Here is an 18,597-nt window from a genome sequence, read left to right on the forward strand (position 1 = left end):
TTATTATTATTATTATTATTATTATTATTATTATTATTATTATTATTATTTAAAATATTCTGTATGGATATAACTGCTGAAAGTCAGAAGTCACCTTTTCTTTCTTTTATATTTCCTTTTAGAAGCTTCTTTTCTTCCTTTTTCTTTCTTTCTTCCTTTCTCCCCTTCCTCTTCCTTCCTTTCTTTTCCTTCTTTTCTTCTATTCTCCTTTCCTATCATTCTTCCTACATTCCTGTCTTCCTTCCCTTCTTCTTCCTTCTCTCCTTCCCCAGGAAGAGATTTTTATTCTGGCAAAAGCACAGGGGAGGAGGAGGAGGAGGAGGAGTGGAAGAAAGACTCCACGAAAGGGAAAGAAATCACAGGGACCCCCGCCCACTCCCTCCCTCCCCCTCCCTTCCTCTGAGCCTGCAACTTTTGTCTTTCCCATTTTCCCTCTCCATCTGAGCCCTCCATGCTTTTGATGGAGGGGAGGAGGGGGGGGAAGGAAGGAGCTTGAACGTCCCCAGGGCTGAAGGGGGTCCATACCCCCCTAACCCCCCCCCCCGCTATGTCCCTGATGCAGCACAGAGATGGAAAAGATTTCTGAATTTCATTTTGAAATGAAATTCTCTTTAAAAAGTAAAATAGAGAATGTCAACATATAGTTTTTTAAAACGTTTTTCTTAAAGACATTTGCAAAAAACATTACACATGGACTGAAATATACATGGCTAAGCTAATATAACCCAAGTATAATAAAGTTAATACCTTTTTCTTTACACAACTGCAATATTTGTAATTCAAATGTGTCATAATATTTTTTCACTATGTTTTAACACTATAATTTGGGTAGCGAAGGAGGGTTGTATCTGTTTTACATCCTGTTGTAACAGTTGTGAGTACCAGTTATGGCAGAAAGATGGGATATAAATTAAATATACACATTTCACACATTTGCCATAAAATCTAATGATAAACTTAATAAAGAGGTCACATCTAATACAGGAGGCAAATGGTCTACTAAGTACCCATATTATTTTTGTACATTTCACTAAATATATCTGTCAGTGATGTTTTTATACTGGACCCCAAATACTCAAATAGAAATAATGCCAACTGAAAAATTACATAATGTCATATTCCAGTAAAATTTCTATAATGTATCTCAGGCAAAAGCTAAAGTAATTACTAATGAAACATTCTGAAATGTTTGATACTTTCCATCTTTGTTCTTCAGTTATATTACAATTAAGAAAACTAAACATGATTGCATAATCCAAGTGAGGGAAACACTGAGTTCAAATGCCTACACACATTGTCTCCTGAAATGAGTGGTACCCAGTGATGTTGGAAGGAAAGTAACACAAGCTGTATCCAGACTGCAGAAATAATCCATCTTGACACCACTAACTGCCATGGCTCAATGCTATGGAATTCTGGGATTTGTAGGTTGATGTGGCCCCAGAGCTCTCTGACAGGGAAGGCTAAATGTTTCAGAACTACAATTTCCAGAATTCCACAGAATTGAACTATGGCAGTTAAAGTGGTGTCGAACCAGATTATTTCTGCAGTGCGGATGCAGACATAGATGACATATCAGTAAACTAGGCACACAGCAAAAACTAAATAAACACTGTGGTAACAATGAGATTAAAACAAAAACAGTACGGTAGTTTTGAAGCAAATGAATGGCAATTTTTTTATTAAAAAAATAGTAGGTAATATACACAGTGGGCCCTTGATATCTGCTGGGGTTTGGTCTCAGGACCTCATGTGGATACCAAAATCTGTGGATGCTCAAGTCCCATTATGTACAATGGCATAGTAAAATGATTTCCCTTACACAAAATGGTAAAATCAAAATTTGCGTTGTGGATATATATATATATATATATATATATATATATATATTTTTAGGTTTTGGGGGGGGAAGTGTGGGGGCAGAAAATGTGGGGACAGGGGGGGGGGGGGGAAGGCAACTGTACTTTTATTTTTCATTGAGCATTTTAAGAAGTAACAACAGACACTTGGCTTCAGCAACTCGGTTCATGAGCATAAATCATATACAGTGTGCCAGTGACAAGAGCCTGTGTAGTGTAGTGGTTTGAGTATTGAACAAAGATTCCAAGAGACCAGGGTTTGAATCCCCACTCTGCTATGGAACCTCACTGGGTGACCTTGGGCAAGTCACACTCTCTTAACCTCAGAGAAGGCAACAGTAAACCTCCTCTGAATAAATAGTACCTAGAAAATCCTCTGATAGGTTCGCCTTTGGGTTACCATAAGTCAGAAATTACTTGGAGGCATACAGCAAGCCATCCAGTGACAAACATTAAACAGGGAGCACAATTCAAGCATACAGCTTGTGTTTTCTATACAAAAGGCAAACCTCCAAATTCAATCCTTGGTATTGCCAGCAAAAATAATTTTGAAGGAAAGGATCCCCGACTGGATCCTTGGAAAGATCCTGGTTTGGAAAAGCAAAAGAAATACATAAAGCAGACTCTACTAACTTCAACATTATGCAATTGTATAAACACATATGGTGGAAATTCCTCAGTCATTCAAAATGGTTACCTTTAGAAGTCCTCGGTGAAAAAAATGTTAAACCTTTGTACAGCATAGCTATAGGCTGGTTTCTGTTTAATTCAAGTGAATTTTGAAAGTCTTCATAGGCTGTTGCATAGTCCTGTTTCAAATAAACAATTTTTATCACATGAAGCTGTTAGATCTGACTCATAAAGACAAATCCAAAGTTCAAAAATCAGACTTTGTCTGACATAAAAATCATAAAATTACTAGCAGTCTAACTATATACTAATTTCAGACTGGAAATGTGGAACCTACACTTACCAAGGAGTTGCAGAAGACAATATATCCCATTTATTCTTATGTGTGCTGAAAAAAGCTGTAGGCTACAGTTTTAGCAACCCAAAAGAGCGGACTGATAAGTTATGGAACATCCCTAATAATAATTGGTTGCCATAGTAGGCATTTGCTATTTCTCAGATTTCTGAAGTAACAGTATTTGGAATGAAGCCACACAGTTGTATCAGGGGAAAAACTGCATTCATACTTTTTATTTGCATAACTACCTTTGTTGTAAGCTGCCTTGAACATTTTAATGGACAGGTGGAGTATAAATGCCTTAAAACACAAATAAAATACTGATATTTTTGCAAATTTGTCCTAATTTTAATTAAAATGCCTTTTTATACCTTTCCTGTAAAAACAGGTATTCAGCTGGTGTTATTTTTGGACCTGAAATATTGTATTCTTTTTTCAAGCAGCCTTATATGTAAGTTGTATAAGCAAACGTCTCTGCAATATATAGGTCAGAAAAGAAATATCTGCTCTAACTCCCAAACAAGCTTCTCTATAAGGATATACAGTGGGCCCTCTCTATCAGCAGGCTTCTGATCCGCAAATTTGACCACCTGCAGATCTCTACACCCCATATTAATCAATGATGGTGATATGAACGTACCCACACTGAAGAGTGCATATTCAACTCATACAGAATAATATGGGGTGCAATTCTATGTGTATTTTAACATCTGCGCAGGCCTCTGGAACTGAACTCCCACTGACATGAAGGGTCCACTGTATGCATTAACTCTCAGCAAGATTATGACAGATTTCATATGGATTACTGAGACTGATTCATAGAATCATAGAGTTGGAAGAGACCACAAGGGCCATCCAGTCCAACCCCCCTGCCATGCAGGAACTCTCAGTCAAAGCATCCCCGACAGATGGCCATCCAGCCTTTGTTTAAAGACCTCTAAGGAAGCAGACTCAACTACACTCTGGGGGAGTTTGTTTCACTGTTGAACAGCCCTTACTGTCAGGAAGTTCCTCCTAATGCTGAGGTGAAATCTCTTTTCCTGTAGCTTGCATCCATTGCTCTGAGTCCTAGTTTCTGGAGCAGCAGAAAACAAGCTTGCTACCTCCTCAATATGACATCCCTTCAAGTATTTAAACAGGGCTATCATATCACCTCTTAACCTTCTCTTCTCCAGGCTAAACATCCCCAGCTCCCTGAATCTTTCCTCATAGGGTATGGTTTCCAGACCCTTCACCATTTTAGTCGCCCTCCTTTGGACACGCTCCAGTTTCTCAATATCCTTTTTGAATTGTGGTGCCCAGAACTGGACACAATACTCCAGGTGAGGCTTGACCAGAGCAGAATAGAGTGGCACTATTACTTCCCTTGATCTAGAGACTATACTTTATTGATGCAGCCTAAAATCACATTGGCCTTGTTAGCTGCCGCATCGTACTACTGACCCATGTTCAACTTGTGGTCTACTTGGACTTCCAGATCTCTTTCACACATAGTCTCATTCAGCCAGGTGTCCCCCATCCTATATCTGTGCATTTCATCCCCCCCCTTACATTTCTCCGTGTTGAAATTCATTTTGTTAGCTTTGGCCCAGCTTTCTAGTCTATTCAGGTCATTTTGAATTTTGATCCTGTCCTCTGGGGTATTAGCTACTCCTCCTAGTTTGGTGTCATCTGCAAATTTGATAAGTATGCCCCCCAAATCTGTCATCCAAGTCATTGATAAAGATGTTGAATAGCACTGGGCCCAGGACAGAACCATGTGGGACCCCACTGGTCAGTTCTCTCCAGGATGAAAAGTAGCCATTGTTGAGCACCCTTTGGGTTCAGCCAGTCAACCAATTACAAATACATGTAACAGTTATGTTGTCTAGCCCACATTTCACTAGTTTGATACCAGCCAAAAGAAGAAAGGTGATGCATATACAAAATACTGTGTCTACAGATAAGGTTTTTACAGAAGGTGTCATGAGTGCTCCTAAAGAAAGACTTATTTTGTAATATCTTCACAGTCTGAATAAACATTTTCCCTCTTCATCTGGACATTTCATCTATTCTTTCCCTTGAGATCTCTCCTAACACAATGACTAGCAGTGTCTAACTGAAAACTAACCTCAGATATGAAGTAAAGAGTACCTCTATGCCGGTAAAGTCGTGCCGAGGGCTTTAGCTGAATAGCTTTAGTAAGATCAATCAGTGCTTCCCCAATTCGACCCAGAGGGGACAATATCTGTACATTCAAGATAGTATTTTAGCCTGGCAAGAACACAAAAGTAACTTTTCCTTTTTCAAGATAACTGAAGATCATAATATGTAAGATCTGTATAAAGACCTTTAAATTTAAGTTGAGAACACAAATAACTAATAAATCCATCACTGTGTAGAGAGTGCTTTACTTTCACCAATTAATTACATCTCTTTGATCTTTAAAAAGTAGACTAACATCTCTTAAATATATCAGACATTTAGGGATTCAGATAATAAAAATATGTTGGGAGCTTTTGAAAAGGCATTTCTTAGAACACAAAATTGTTTTCTGCAATTTATTAAAAAGTCTTGTGTCGCTTATAATCTGCATATTTCATTATAACAGCTCAAAACAGTCTCATAGTCTTTGAACTGGTAACAACAACCACATATTTAATTACTGGTATGTTGTTTAGTTCCTTCACAAAACATTTTTAATTAAACAGACTTCATGGCTAACATTTTGTGAGGATTAAAAAACTATTTTGCAGACAACAATATTCTTCCTTAGTGCACTGAGAACTGTATATCAGCTTGAATCAAAACTTAGTTCACAGTACATTTAGGGCACCAACAGACAGTCCAAAATAAAGCTGCTTTGGGTCACTTTGGAGATATGCTGTTTAAATGATGCATGTGTCCTAAGAGGTCAGAAGCCACGCCAAAGCCACACTCTCATCCATTCATGAGCTTGGACCAGAATCTAGATGAAAAAATGGGGGGGGGGGGGGAATTGGGTGATGTTGAGGAGGGGTTCTGGGGGTATTTATGGCAAACTGCTGTGTTGGGGACAATTTGGCAGGATTTTCAGGCAAAAACAATCACTCAAAAATTGTGTCACAATTGGGGATCACAATAGTGAAGGTCAGTGGCCACATACGGCCCATGGGACAGACTTTTCCTATCCCTGTTTTAAAAATAAAAACTTTCAAGAGTAAACATAAAAAAAAAATAGCTGGAAATTATTAGCAAGCAGAAACAAGAGACCACCCATTTACACCATCTTCCGGGTGACTTCAAAGAGCCACAAAGCGCTTCAAAGTGTTTTCACGCCACATGCTCTGAAGTCACCTGGAAACCGGTGTCATGCTGCCCACCTGCCCACCTGCCTGCACACGGGTCAGCTTCAGGGCGCTCAAGCGACACGGCATTTAATGATGATGATGATGATAATAATAATAATAATAGGATTTATTTATATGCCGCCCAATCACTGGGAATCTGGGCGGCTTACAACAGAGGGGATAATAGACGGTTCCCTGGCCTCAGGCTTACAATCTAAAAAGACATGACACAAAAGGAGAAGGGAATGGTGGGGAGGAGGGGATCAGGTCCAGCAGTTCTTCTCTCCCTCTGAGGCCTGGACCAAGGCAGATGGACTGGAGGGAGGGCCCTTCTTTTTCAGGTGGAGCTGGGCCTGCCTGGTCAACTCCCTCATAAGCTGCAGGAGTGCCATAAAGCCACGGTGGGCAGAGAAAAGACGGCTTCTTGACAGCTCAAAAAGAAGCCGGATTGGGGCCAAAGAATGCAGTCTATTTCACCCTTAACTAAATGAATATAGACAGCAAAACGTCTTTTAAAGGTGAAAAAAGTTACCTCTGCTCGCTGCTCAAACACTTCAGGATGATCTGGTGCCAGACTAATTACTCTGCTTAGGTCAAACAATGCAAGCTCTGCATTTTTTATATCCTTAAAAAAATGAAAAAATAATCTATGTAAGCAGCAGTACATGTTTGATCAGAGTGAGGCTACAATTTAAATTTAAATGGAATAGTGCCAAGTAAATCAAACCAAATGCTTTTATCATGAAATATTTTGGTGCCTCTAAGCGCAAATATAGCTCAACAACTTGGTTGCAAAGCAAGGGAGAAACTGAAAACAGCTCTTTTTTTTGAGAGGTAGCAGTTGTCAAACATGTTTTCTTCAACTGAAATGTGTTTATTTTTTGGTGGTTGTATGGATGCAGGAAAGGCCAATGCAATGCTGTCAAACATTGTATATACAGTGATGTTACAAGGAAAAGAAAACAAAGAGACATGGAAATGTAATTTTTACTTAAGCTGTTACATACATCTGGCTTCAGGAACACATCTGACCAGTGATTCTAATCTCAGAATTCTAGCTTTCCTGGGTGATCCTTATTTTTTATTTCTAGTACTGCAAGAGAAGTGGAGGGGGGGGGGGGTTTCCCCCTATTCACTTCCTGCAAACTAGGTTTGGTGTTATACACCACCCCTCACTCAAACACAGTACTGCATGATGTAGCAGCGCAACACTGCATCAAAAGACTATGCTTTCCATACAAAGATTAGTAAAGCAGCATTTTTGCATTTTTCCCTTGGAACTTCATCAAGGGACTGGTAGCTGGCACCTACAGTTCTTACTTCATTTCCTCTTGCTAATTCATTGTGCAGAAATCTTGCATATTCATTGTCATAATGATAACTTAAAAATTTCAGCTCTGTATAAACAGGTCCCACACAGATCTTAAATTGTACCTCATCAAAATCCAATAGCTGTGGTTTACACACAGTCGCAGCCACAAATACAAAAGACCAGAGCTAAGGGCAAACTGTTTCAGTTGATCTGGGCCTATATTGGATCTCATTGTGCTTTTGACTTCAGTGTATTAGTATAATATTGTATAGCTTCAAAAATATTAGATACTCACATGTAGCCCTTTCTTTCCATATGCTATCCCTCGCCCATAAATTGCACTAACAAGCTCTGGTTGTTCCTATTCAGAGAAAAATAAAAATTATCTAAGAAGGTTCAGTGCTCTAGTTTTAATAGCAAATATCAGATCTTGGAAGGCCATCATCCCTACCCAACTCAAAATTTATGCAAACCACTCACTTCTGTGTCTAGATTATTTACATTTACTGTGTTTGCACAAATTTAAAGAGCAGTCTGGTAAACAATTTGACACAGAAGTTGCTTACAGAGAAAGCAGTTCTTGGAGTAGGCTTGCCATTTCATGGCTCCAGGTGGGACCTGCCCAGTTTTTTGACCTTGGGGAAGGTCCCATCCCACCTTTGCATTCTGTCCTGGGGACAGCTGGACTCCTGCTTCTTGCCTCTCCGTCTCAGCCTCCCCATCCCAAAGCAGCCTCCGTTTGTGTTGGAGAGGCTGCACCCAGGCTCCCAGCTCCTCCATCACCACTGGCCAGGCAGGGAGGAGGAGGAGCTGTTCATTCACCCCAGCAGAGACTACAGAGAGAGCTGTGAAGGAGGCAGGCAGAAGGCATGGTTTTTACAAGGCTCGGTAGGCTTCTCTCTGGAAGGTGAGCACAGGGGAAGGAAGGGTTTGCCATTGCCATCCCCTGAGGTTGAGCGAGTGTGATTTAGCCCAGTGGGGTATTTTTATGTCCAAGCAACAGATCAAACCCTGGTCCTTCTCTATCACTGCCTCCTAATGTCCCTTAATTCTATTATTATTATTATTATTATTATTATTATTATTATTATTATTATTAACTGAAAGAGTCTGCTTCCTCAGATGCATTTAGTCTTAGAGGTGCAACAAGATCTCTATGATATAAGGATTTATATTAATGTGTTTTTAAAAAATATATATATTAAAGTTTTTTGCTTTTAGTTGGTTGTGTCCTCCATTTTTTTGAATGTCCTACATTCTGGGCTAAATTTTGTCCTACAATTTGCCCTACATTTTATCCTTGATTTTGTCCTACATTTTTCGTTTTGTCCCCGTTTGGTGGTAGTGAATTATGTCAACCCTATCTTGGAGTCAATACAGATTTGTGTGTGGCTGGGTTGGTTGGTGCATCTATCCCTTTTACCTTTGCACTATAATATTTCAACTGCTTATTAACTTCAGAATACTTTCTACCTGATGGCAATTGCTTATTTCAGACTATTTCTTTGCAATGCTGCAGGTGCAAATCTCATGTCTTTAAAATATATGTGTGTATTTAGAATATATTCCAGTAATTTTAATACATTAATCTTTTAATCATAATTACACAGAATTCCCATGAGGCAGAAGGAACCACTGTCAGTATTCAGGTGCAAAAGCAGGACAGTAGGTTTCAAGTCAGATAATTTCAACTCTTTAAATCCCAAATTATATGTGACACGTTAATAACGTATTTTTCTGTTGGTATTCTATCCTGCTTCCTATCTAGTAGCACAAAATCACCTTCAGGAACCTGTGTGTTTGAGGAGAGGAATGGAAAGGTTATCCAACTGTTTCATTTACAACCATTTTCTCCCATTGAAATAACACAGAGAGACAAAGGCGGGGTACATACCGCCACTTTGCGGCGGTCTGCCGCCGCCGCCAGTAGGTCCGCGGGGGAGCCGAAGCCTTCAGATGGCCCGACTCCCACGCGGACCAAAAAAGAAGCTCCAAAATGGAGCTTCTTTTTCCGTCGCGTTTGCGACGTAGCGAGGCGCCAGGGGCGCACTCGCTACGTCACAAGCGACGCGACAAGTAAGGACGCTCAGCGTCCGATACGCAATGATGCCGCCGGCCATGTAGAAGGGCCGGCGCCATCTTGTACGGACAGAGTCCGTACTAGGCCCAGGGGCGTCTAAAAGAGACGCCCCTTTTTTAAAATGGGACGTCCTCCGGACGTCCCAAATGGCGGTAAAGAAAGCCCCAAACACAGCAACTATTCTCAGGGGAAAGACAGACACAATTACTCAAATTTTTCCCTATTGGATGAAAATACGGTATGCTGAAAGCTTCTCAACATATAAATGGGGGAGCAGGAGAGCAGCAGCATTCATCATTTCCAACCCAAGGCTGATTGTTAATACTGCACTGGGGGAGTATTGTATGTTTGATGATATGCCATATAGAGTTCCAACAAGAAATTTTACACCTATTTGTTATAGCCTTTATAATTTGTTATAGCCTTTATAATATTTTTATCACTCTCTTTTTTTTTGTCTGTGATTCAAATTAGACATGTTTTCCCATTTATAGTTTGCAGTTTTCCAGCTTCCTCCAGAAGCTGAACTGATACCTTCCATAACTTTTTAAACTTCAGTCTGTAATATTCTGGGGATTCTGAACTTCTGAAATCTTCTAATGATGGTGTACAGCTTTAACATTACCAAAAACAAATCCTACAGCTATAAATCACCAGTTCTCCAGCTGAAGGCTAGGTTTAATAATGTATTTACATTTTAAAAGTAAAAGTAACCTGAGTTTATTCACATACAAAAAGCTTCAGTTTGGAAAGAAGTTAATGAACAGTAAATATTTGATTTCTCTTTGGCCAGTGAACTCAGACTGAACTAGACCATGTGAGATGGACAGTAAATGTATGCCTAAATAATGGTTAAATGTCTTTTAAATCTCTGAATCCACCACATGGATGAGGCCAAATGTTTTAAATCTTCTGATAAGACACTGCTTTATCTAAATAAAAGATTTTGTGCTGGCAGAATATAATACTTTTCTGTTATTTATTTGTTTATTGTAACAAGAATTTTCTTTGACCAACTTTTTCAGGCTACCCATGAGATGCTCCCAGTCCATAATATATCTTAGGCACAAAGAGAGGTGTCATCACTGTTGTTGTTAAAAGAGTTTTGCCCCATCAATCCTGCATTCCTGTCAGCTTAGTGTAAAGATCCTCGTGTGAACCTATGCTATACTGAGCCATACAAACTCTCCCTGATTTACAGATAAGCATTTAAAGCCATTCCATGCTTCTCAGTGAACAGGCAAGCTCACAGAATTCTGTGGCTACATCCTCATAGCCAAATGTGAAATAATCAAAGCAGCACTAAGAACCCAGAAGGATTCTGGCAGATCGTTTATATGTTATGTATTTTATGTAATTTTGTAAACCGCTTTGATCTTTTTGGAAAGACAGCATATAAATAAATTTATTATTATTATCTTAGCACTGATATTATTTTATATTTGGCTACGGTCACATAGTGAGGCACTTCTCTGATCCTGCGTTTTCACTGAGAAGCACAGTATGACTGTGTGGGGTGGCATGGGGGCTCTTCAGTAAGGGGGGTGTTGAGCACTGAAGAGGGAAGGGAATGCCAAGCCCCATGATAACTAAAAAGGGCATTTGTACATATAAGGGACACTTACATACAAGGATGTCCCTAACAGACATCTGGCAATATGTTTTTGAGGGTTGGACTATGATCGTGGAGATCATGGTTCGATTCTCAGCTCGGCCATGAAACTCATTAGGTGACCTTGGACAAATCACATGCTCTTAGGCTCAGGGAAACACAAAGGCAAACCTCCTCTGGACAAATCATGCCAAGAAAACCCCATGATAGGTTCACCTTAGGGTTGCCATAAGTTGGAAATGACTTGAAGACAAACACAGACACATACAATTATTACTATACTGAAGGCACTGGAAGCAGACTAAACAGTTTTCCCCTTCTGTCATTCTTTCCTAGGAAGGTAGGCCTACTGTTTTGGGAAGCTCCATTACATAAATATAGAATGCAGTATGTGGCCATAGGGATTATAGGGTTTGTGTTTGTTTATTTTTATGTCAAAGTCTGTGTCTGTACGTGTTAACTTTGAAAATTATTAATCAATATAATTTTAAAATATAAATATAGAATTACAGTGTTACAAAGAAGTGGAAAGTTACCTGGAGCATTGTTGAGAACTGCTGTATTGCTTCATAGTAAAGGCCACTGCCAATTAACACATAAGCGATAGCTGCCAAAATAGTGCTATAGGTTACTCAAACAAGCTTCCATGAATTTCACTTTTGTCATGTATATAAGAATGGAATATTCACTAGGAGAGCTAACTAGGGATATCTGTGTGCTGAAAACTAAACTTTAAGAAGACCTGATTTCCTAAATTGCCAACATTACTACCACAAGACTCTTTCTAACCTCTCCAGGATAAATCTATCCAAAAATATGTATGAAGAAGAAATGAAAGTGGGGGTGGGAAAATGTATATCGCATCATATCCATTCCTGGTCTATAACCACTTCTCAACTTACCTAATTCTTCATTTGTATCGTCATCATCTGTTGCAAATGGAAATCTTTTTTGTTCTGCAAGTAATTTCGCTTGGCTCTGGAAAAACATTTAATAAATTAACCTGACAACATTGAAATAAAAAATAAGGGAGTGAACCTAAATAAGTTGCATCATCAGTTGTAGTGCATGAATTCTTAATCATGAGTTTGGCACCATAGCACAAACAAACATATCTGAAAACTTAACTCTAACTGGATTTTGTCCAAAATTCATAGCTTATCAAAACTGAGTGCTAGGCAAGATAAGGCTTGACTCCTCAAAATATTCAGATTTTGTATTATCTGTGAAGTCAAATTTATTTTTAGAAAACAGGTTTGTACAGTTTCGGTGACACTCACATGCTGAAATCTTTTCAGAACTGCAATACGTATGCTCTTCAAATAGTCCAACAAATCAAATAAGTTTAGATTTCCATAGTGATGATAATATATCTCTTAAGAATCAAGTTCTAGTGATAAATACTGAACTGGGATATAGTGGTGTCACTGGCAGGGTGGATCACACTGGGTGACACCTCAGAGGAGGAGTAACACCCCATTGGGCCTTCTTCCCACTGCGGGAGTGGGGGATGTGGGTGGGCAACCAGGCAAGCGAGAGAGTGAGTAAGGCAGAAGGGGATGAGAGCCCTTATAAGGTCTAGTGAGGTGGCAGGTGGCTGGGCAGCTGGGGAGGGGGTACAGGTGAACAAAGGAGCAGGGGGTTGGGCAGGGCAGGCTGCCACCACCCCATCCCTGGCTGTCCCCTGCACCAGGTGTCACCACCACTGGGGCAGCTGTATCATTAGGCAGGTTGAGACATCTATTTCAGTCAATAATAATTTGAATATCCTTAAAGGGCAGCAAATTGTTATTACAGTCAGCCCTCTGTATCCACGGATTCTGCATCCATGGATTCAACCAACTATGGTTTGAAAATACTCACAAACAAAAATTCAAAACCTCCCAAATCTTGATTTTCCCAGTGTATATACAGTTGGCCCTCAGTATCTGCAGAGGTTTCGTTCTGCCCCCCCCCCAACGCAGATGCCAAAAACCACAGGGCCTTGTCCAATGGTATTTAATGGCCATGTGCAAGCGCCCCCATTAGGACCAATGGGGCACCCATGGTTGGGGCAGACAGGCTGTAACCCCAGTAGATACTGAGGGCCCTCTGTTTCCTATTTCTGATAAAAGAGGATTATCTGTCTCAGGTGTCAAAACAAACTGACTATTCCTACTTACTAGGAACTTGACATGGATGAGTGTAGAGTACTGTCTGCTGCTCTGACTCAGGCTGCAAAATGTTTGGGGTTGTCCTGAATGTATTATAATTAACACAAAATTCAGTTCTCACCAATAAAATTAAGATAAGAAAAACAGCAAAACAGCTACTATTCTAGCTATACTTTGGCATTCTTTTCTCTAAATAGTGAATAGATAAACATACCAAAAGCTTTTCAGTATTGAGAGAAAGCATGGATTCACACGACAGAGATCCGTGCAGATCACAGTCTGACTCATGAAAGTGTAAAAAAGGAGAGTCTAAAATGGAAATATTTTAATTGTTAATTGGTATGTATGCCTTAAAATAGTATCAATTAAGCAGAATTTAAATGAAGAAAATACAGTAATGTTGATTAACAACAGATTACATGGAAAGAACATTTCCATCAATTATTAAAACACTGATCACTCCCTTAAAAACAAAATTATAACACTGCATTTGTTCTAAGGGTAAATTAACACTAAAGATGTTCCAGTTTTGAAGACTGTAAGCCTGCTGGGAATAGACAGTGTGTCACTTGCATTCTACTTATGTATCTATTTAATATTTACAATATAGTATGTATAAATCACCCAGAAACAGTTATTCTCTGTGTGATATTTAAAAAATTAACAAAAAAGTAATAAATGAACAAAACACAGTTCAATAAAACAGCATAATATCATTATAAGTGAGAAAATTAAAAGATTATACCAAGCAGCAGATAATGTAAAACAAAAAAATTCCAATGGGTAAAACAGCCAAATTAAAAAAAAACCATAATATTATGGGCTAGATACATATTTTGTACATATGTTGAGAATGTAAAGCCCTGAAACTTGCATATTAGATGATGAAAAGGAAAGAACTGTGCCAACATCTTCACAGAGTGAAACATAAAGAATCTGTATGCCATACATCAAAGTATTATAAATACAGGCATGCAATCTGGTTCAGGGTATTCAGCCATTTAATTAAAATATAAGATAAAATAATTATAAATATAAGATAAAGAAAAGGAGAGCCTGGACATTTGAGAAAACATTGGGAAAACTACAAAGGCATATGGCACGTATTATTACAACAGTGCTTAATGATACTAAATCATGCATAACACAATCACATGATGCCATGTAGCCGGAATAGTGGCCACTTACACATTTAGATAACTATCCATATATATTTAGTGAGCTTCCACAGATGGCCACTAAAATCAGTAAAATTTGTTTGCAAAGCCTTCAGGAACACCCTAAGGTACAATGGAAAGGCTTGAAGGGAAAGGATTTCTTCATTTATGGAAGAGTAAAACTGTCCTTTGGCTTCTAGTTTATGACCTTCAGTCTTAATATTAGTGTTATACATGGGAGCCTAAATGCCCTAAAGGCATCATATCCAATCTGATCTTAGAAGATAAGTAGTTTCAGCCCCAGGTTGCAACTGCACTGCAGAAATAATGCAGTTTGACATGGCTTTAACTGCAATGGCTCAGTGCTATGGAATTCTGACATTTGTAGTTGTGAGATATTTAGCCTTCTCTGTCAGACAGCGCTGGTGCCACAACAAGCTACAAATCCCAGGATTCTATAGTACTGTGTAGATACATGACAGTTAAAGAAGTGTGAAACTGCAATATTTCTGCAGTGCAGATTAAACCCCAGTTAGTAATTGAATGGGTGACTGCCAATGAATCCTATGTGCAGTATACTACATTTCAGAGAAAAGAAATGACAAATCACCTCAAAGTAATCCTTGCCTAAGAAAACCCTATGAAATTCATAGTGCTGCCATAAGTGAACAGGCGACTTGAGGGCACATACATACACACATACTACACACACACATATATACTATTCTAAGTTACGGTAGTCAGAAATGCATCAACAGCTGGAGCAGGTGGTGCAGATAGTTATCACATGGTACAACTGCTATGCCCTACCCAGTGCATGGATGGAAATTCAGTTGGTGAAGTTACTAGGTCTTCTTTAAAAACAACCCTGTGTAGAATATGAGATAACAATCCAACCTAGACATCATAAATAACAGATGCAGCATTCATCGATTCAAACAGATTTTCTTCTAATGGCATACTAACCTATGCTAGAAGAAGCACATCTGATTACTACCACCAGCTGAGTTTTCCCATTAGTGCAGAATCCAGGAGAACTTGCAAACAGCCTACAGGACTTTCAACATATCTTATATACTTGACTATAAGTTGATCTCAAGTATAAGTCGAGGGCAGGTTTTGGGGCCAAAATTATAGAGTTTGATCTGACCCACGGATAAGCTGAAGGTAAAACTTAAAGGCACGTAACAAAGGATATAAAGGACAAAGCTAAGGAAAACGATGCTAAAGAACTTACAAAATTCTGGCAGGCATAACTGTTTGGGCTTTTCCAACCCAGGCATTCAAATAGGTCAGAGGTAGAGCCATGGTAGAAAGAGTAGAAGGGGCTGGTGCTACTTTTAGGTGCTCCTGGGATGGATTAAGCTCTCACTTTTCGCCATTCTACTCAGAGAAAGAAACTGGTTCCTTTTTTTGACCCGTAGCTTTTGGAGATCAATTTTTTGACTAAAAGTTCTAGATTTATACATGATTACTGTATATACAATAACCTAGACCAGTGATGGTGAACCTTTTACAAACCGAGTGCCCAAAATGCAACTCAGACCCCACTTATTTATTGCAAAGTGCCACATCCTTCTGGCTTTCTAGTAAGAAACTCTGGCAAACTCTGTGCTAGGGCGACAGCATGTGTGCCCACAGAGAGGGCTCTGAGTGCCACCTCTGGCACGCGTGCCATAGGTTCACCACCACTGACCTAGACAAAGCAAATCTCAGGGTAGTCACTCTCATCCATCCTCAAGGTGCCCCCCGATACTGATTCAAGAGGTCCACAGCCTCTTCTCTGGAACAAGTTGAAAGAAACATAAGGAAGAGCCAAGTATCATTTCTTGGAGACATTTCAGTCAAACCTCCAGTTGACTTCTCCCAAGAGCTTAATTTATATGTGGAAAGGCATGTAGAACAAGAAAGAATTTTGTGACACACTTTGGGCAGTGCCATGGGATGTGGAGCAAAGGTTTCCCATGCTCTACCTTCTCAGATCATTCTTTCAGGAAAGATTAGATCCACTGTGACAGTATTCATCCCGCTAGACAAATGATTCAGAAGAATGCCATAGTTTAGGACTGGGGAGAAAAGAACTGCAAATTAGAAACTATGTCAGTCCACCTACTTAATCCATGTTCTCAAATTGCACAAATAGATTGCAATCTCAGGTTGCACAAATTAAAAGATATTCATGATAATATGACTAGATGGTGCACTAGTCTCTAATGGTCAATACAATGGCATGTAGATAAGCATGGCCATGAAATCCTTTATCTGCACAATGGTTCACAAAATCATCATGATAGACTTTCAAGGATTTAGGCCAGGGGTAGGCAACCTGCGGCCCGTGGGCCGGATGCGGCCCGGCAAGGCCTTGGGACTGGCCCCAGCCCGGTCCTGCCGCCGATTGCCGCCGGGGCCTTTGGGGGGCAATTGTCTATAGAAGCCTCAGAAACATGCATTTATATTAACATTTTTTAAAAAAATCAGCAAATTTTTTCACATGTCCTCCACTTTTTTAAAAAAAGTGTCCACCATTTGAAAATGTTGTCCTACATTTGTCCTGGTTTATTTGTATATTTAATTTTTAAAAATTATTTATTTTTTTGGCTTCGGCCCCCCAGTTGTCTGAGGGACAGCAACCCGGCCCCCGGCGCAAAAAGATTGCCTACCCCTGATTTAGGCTATTGGATTGTAGAGTCTACTACATCAAGGAGACTTCTTCCAAAATTCTGTTGGATGACACTGAGCAAATATGACAGCAGAAGATCATGGCTTCCTGCATGCACTTAAGACTGGAAAACCGGCATATTCTTTGGGGAACACTGTCCAAACTTGTCCTGTTATCAGATATAAAAACGTTCGAACCTTACATGTGATATATATTAAAGCGAGTGTGTTATTTATAACTTTGCTCCCTTTCTGTTTATCGCTAGCAAAAACAAGTGATTAAAGTGTATACTTAACAAGCCTGTTGTGACAAACAAAATTTAAGATGGTGGGTGTGGCAAATCATGCTGGTAATACTAGAAAGCCATGTCTGATCATTATTCATTGGATAATGAAAAATTAAATGGTTTCTGTACATGTTTAATACTAAGAACAAAAAATGACTTATCCAAGGCGGGTTACTGACCGCCTCTTTGAGGTGGGCTGTACCCGCCCCTTCCCCCGGTGTATCGGGGCCTCAGCTGCCAGAACGGCAGCCGCTGAGGCCCCGATCCGCCGCTTTTCAGGCTGCAGGGAAGCAGCAAAACGCCGCTTCCCCGCAGCCTGAAAAGGGGTGTCCTTGGGGCTTCAAGCCCCAAGGACACCCCACGGCGGCAGGGAGGGGGAGAAAGGGGCTGCTTGGCCCCTTTCTCCCTTGCTTTGCTGGGCGCAGCCGTCTGAAGGCTGCGCCCAGTGAAGCAAAGCGGCATTGCGGACCAGGAAGGAGCTCCGAAACGGAGCTCCTTCCTGATCTGCGGAAAGGGCGCCCTAGGCGCCCTGCCGCGCATTGAGGATGTCATGTCCACGCCGCCCCATCCAGAGGCGGTGCGGCCGTGACGTCTTCACGGCGGCGGCCGTATGGAAGGGCCGCTGCCGTTTAGTGCGTGACAAGCACACACTGGGGTTAGGGTGGTGCGGAAGCACCGCCCTTTTGTAACCCTTGTGCGTGCTTGTCACGCACTAAAGTGCCGGTCTGTAACCGGCCCAAGGGCCCAAACAGAGAGGCCAAAATAAAGCTGCTTTGGGTCACTTTGGAGGTGTGCTGTTTAAATGACACATACGTCCTAAGAGGCCGGAAGCCATGCCAAAGCCATGTTCCAGTCCTAAGGACGGAAGCATAACTTTGGTGCAGCTTCTGGCCTCTTAAGAGGTGTGTGTCATTTAAACAGCATACCTCCAAAGTGAACCAAAGCAGCTTTATTTTGGCCTCTCTGTTCAGGCCCTAAATCATCATGCTCTGGTCAGGCCCCTCCTGGAATATTGTGTCCAGTTCTGGGAACCACAATTCAAAAAGGACATTGAGAAACTGGAGCCATGTGTCCAAAGGAGGGCAACTAAAATGGTGAAAGGTCTGGAAACCTTGCCCTATGAGGAACAACTCAGGGAGCTGGGGATGTTTAGCCTGGAGAAGAGAGGTTAAGAGGTGATATGATAGCCCTGTTTAAATATTTG

The 18,597-nt window shown here is 40.4% G+C and overlaps 1 protein-coding gene across 1 annotated transcript in view; it reads right to left on the reverse strand.

Annotated features, from left to right (window-relative positions):
- Positions 1-18,597, reverse strand: part of TTC13 (tetratricopeptide repeat domain 13) — a 63,335-nt gene that overhangs the window by 30,469 nt on the left and 14,269 nt on the right. Inside the window, 8 exon segments of the mRNA XM_042480856.1 lie at positions 2,557-2,580; positions 2,582-2,668; positions 4,937-5,053; positions 6,667-6,759; positions 7,742-7,807; positions 11,675-11,745; positions 12,041-12,116; positions 13,506-13,600. Coding sequence (XP_042336790.1) covers positions 2,557-2,580; positions 2,582-2,668; positions 4,937-5,053; positions 6,667-6,759; positions 7,742-7,807; positions 11,675-11,745; positions 12,041-12,116; positions 13,506-13,600 — 629 coding nt within the window.

This window comes from Sceloporus undulatus, chromosome 1, assembly GCF_019175285.1.
Source record: "Sceloporus undulatus isolate JIND9_A2432 ecotype Alabama chromosome 1, SceUnd_v1.1, whole genome shotgun sequence".
NCBI classification, from domain to species: Eukaryota; Metazoa; Chordata; class Lepidosauria; order Squamata; family Phrynosomatidae; genus Sceloporus; species Sceloporus undulatus.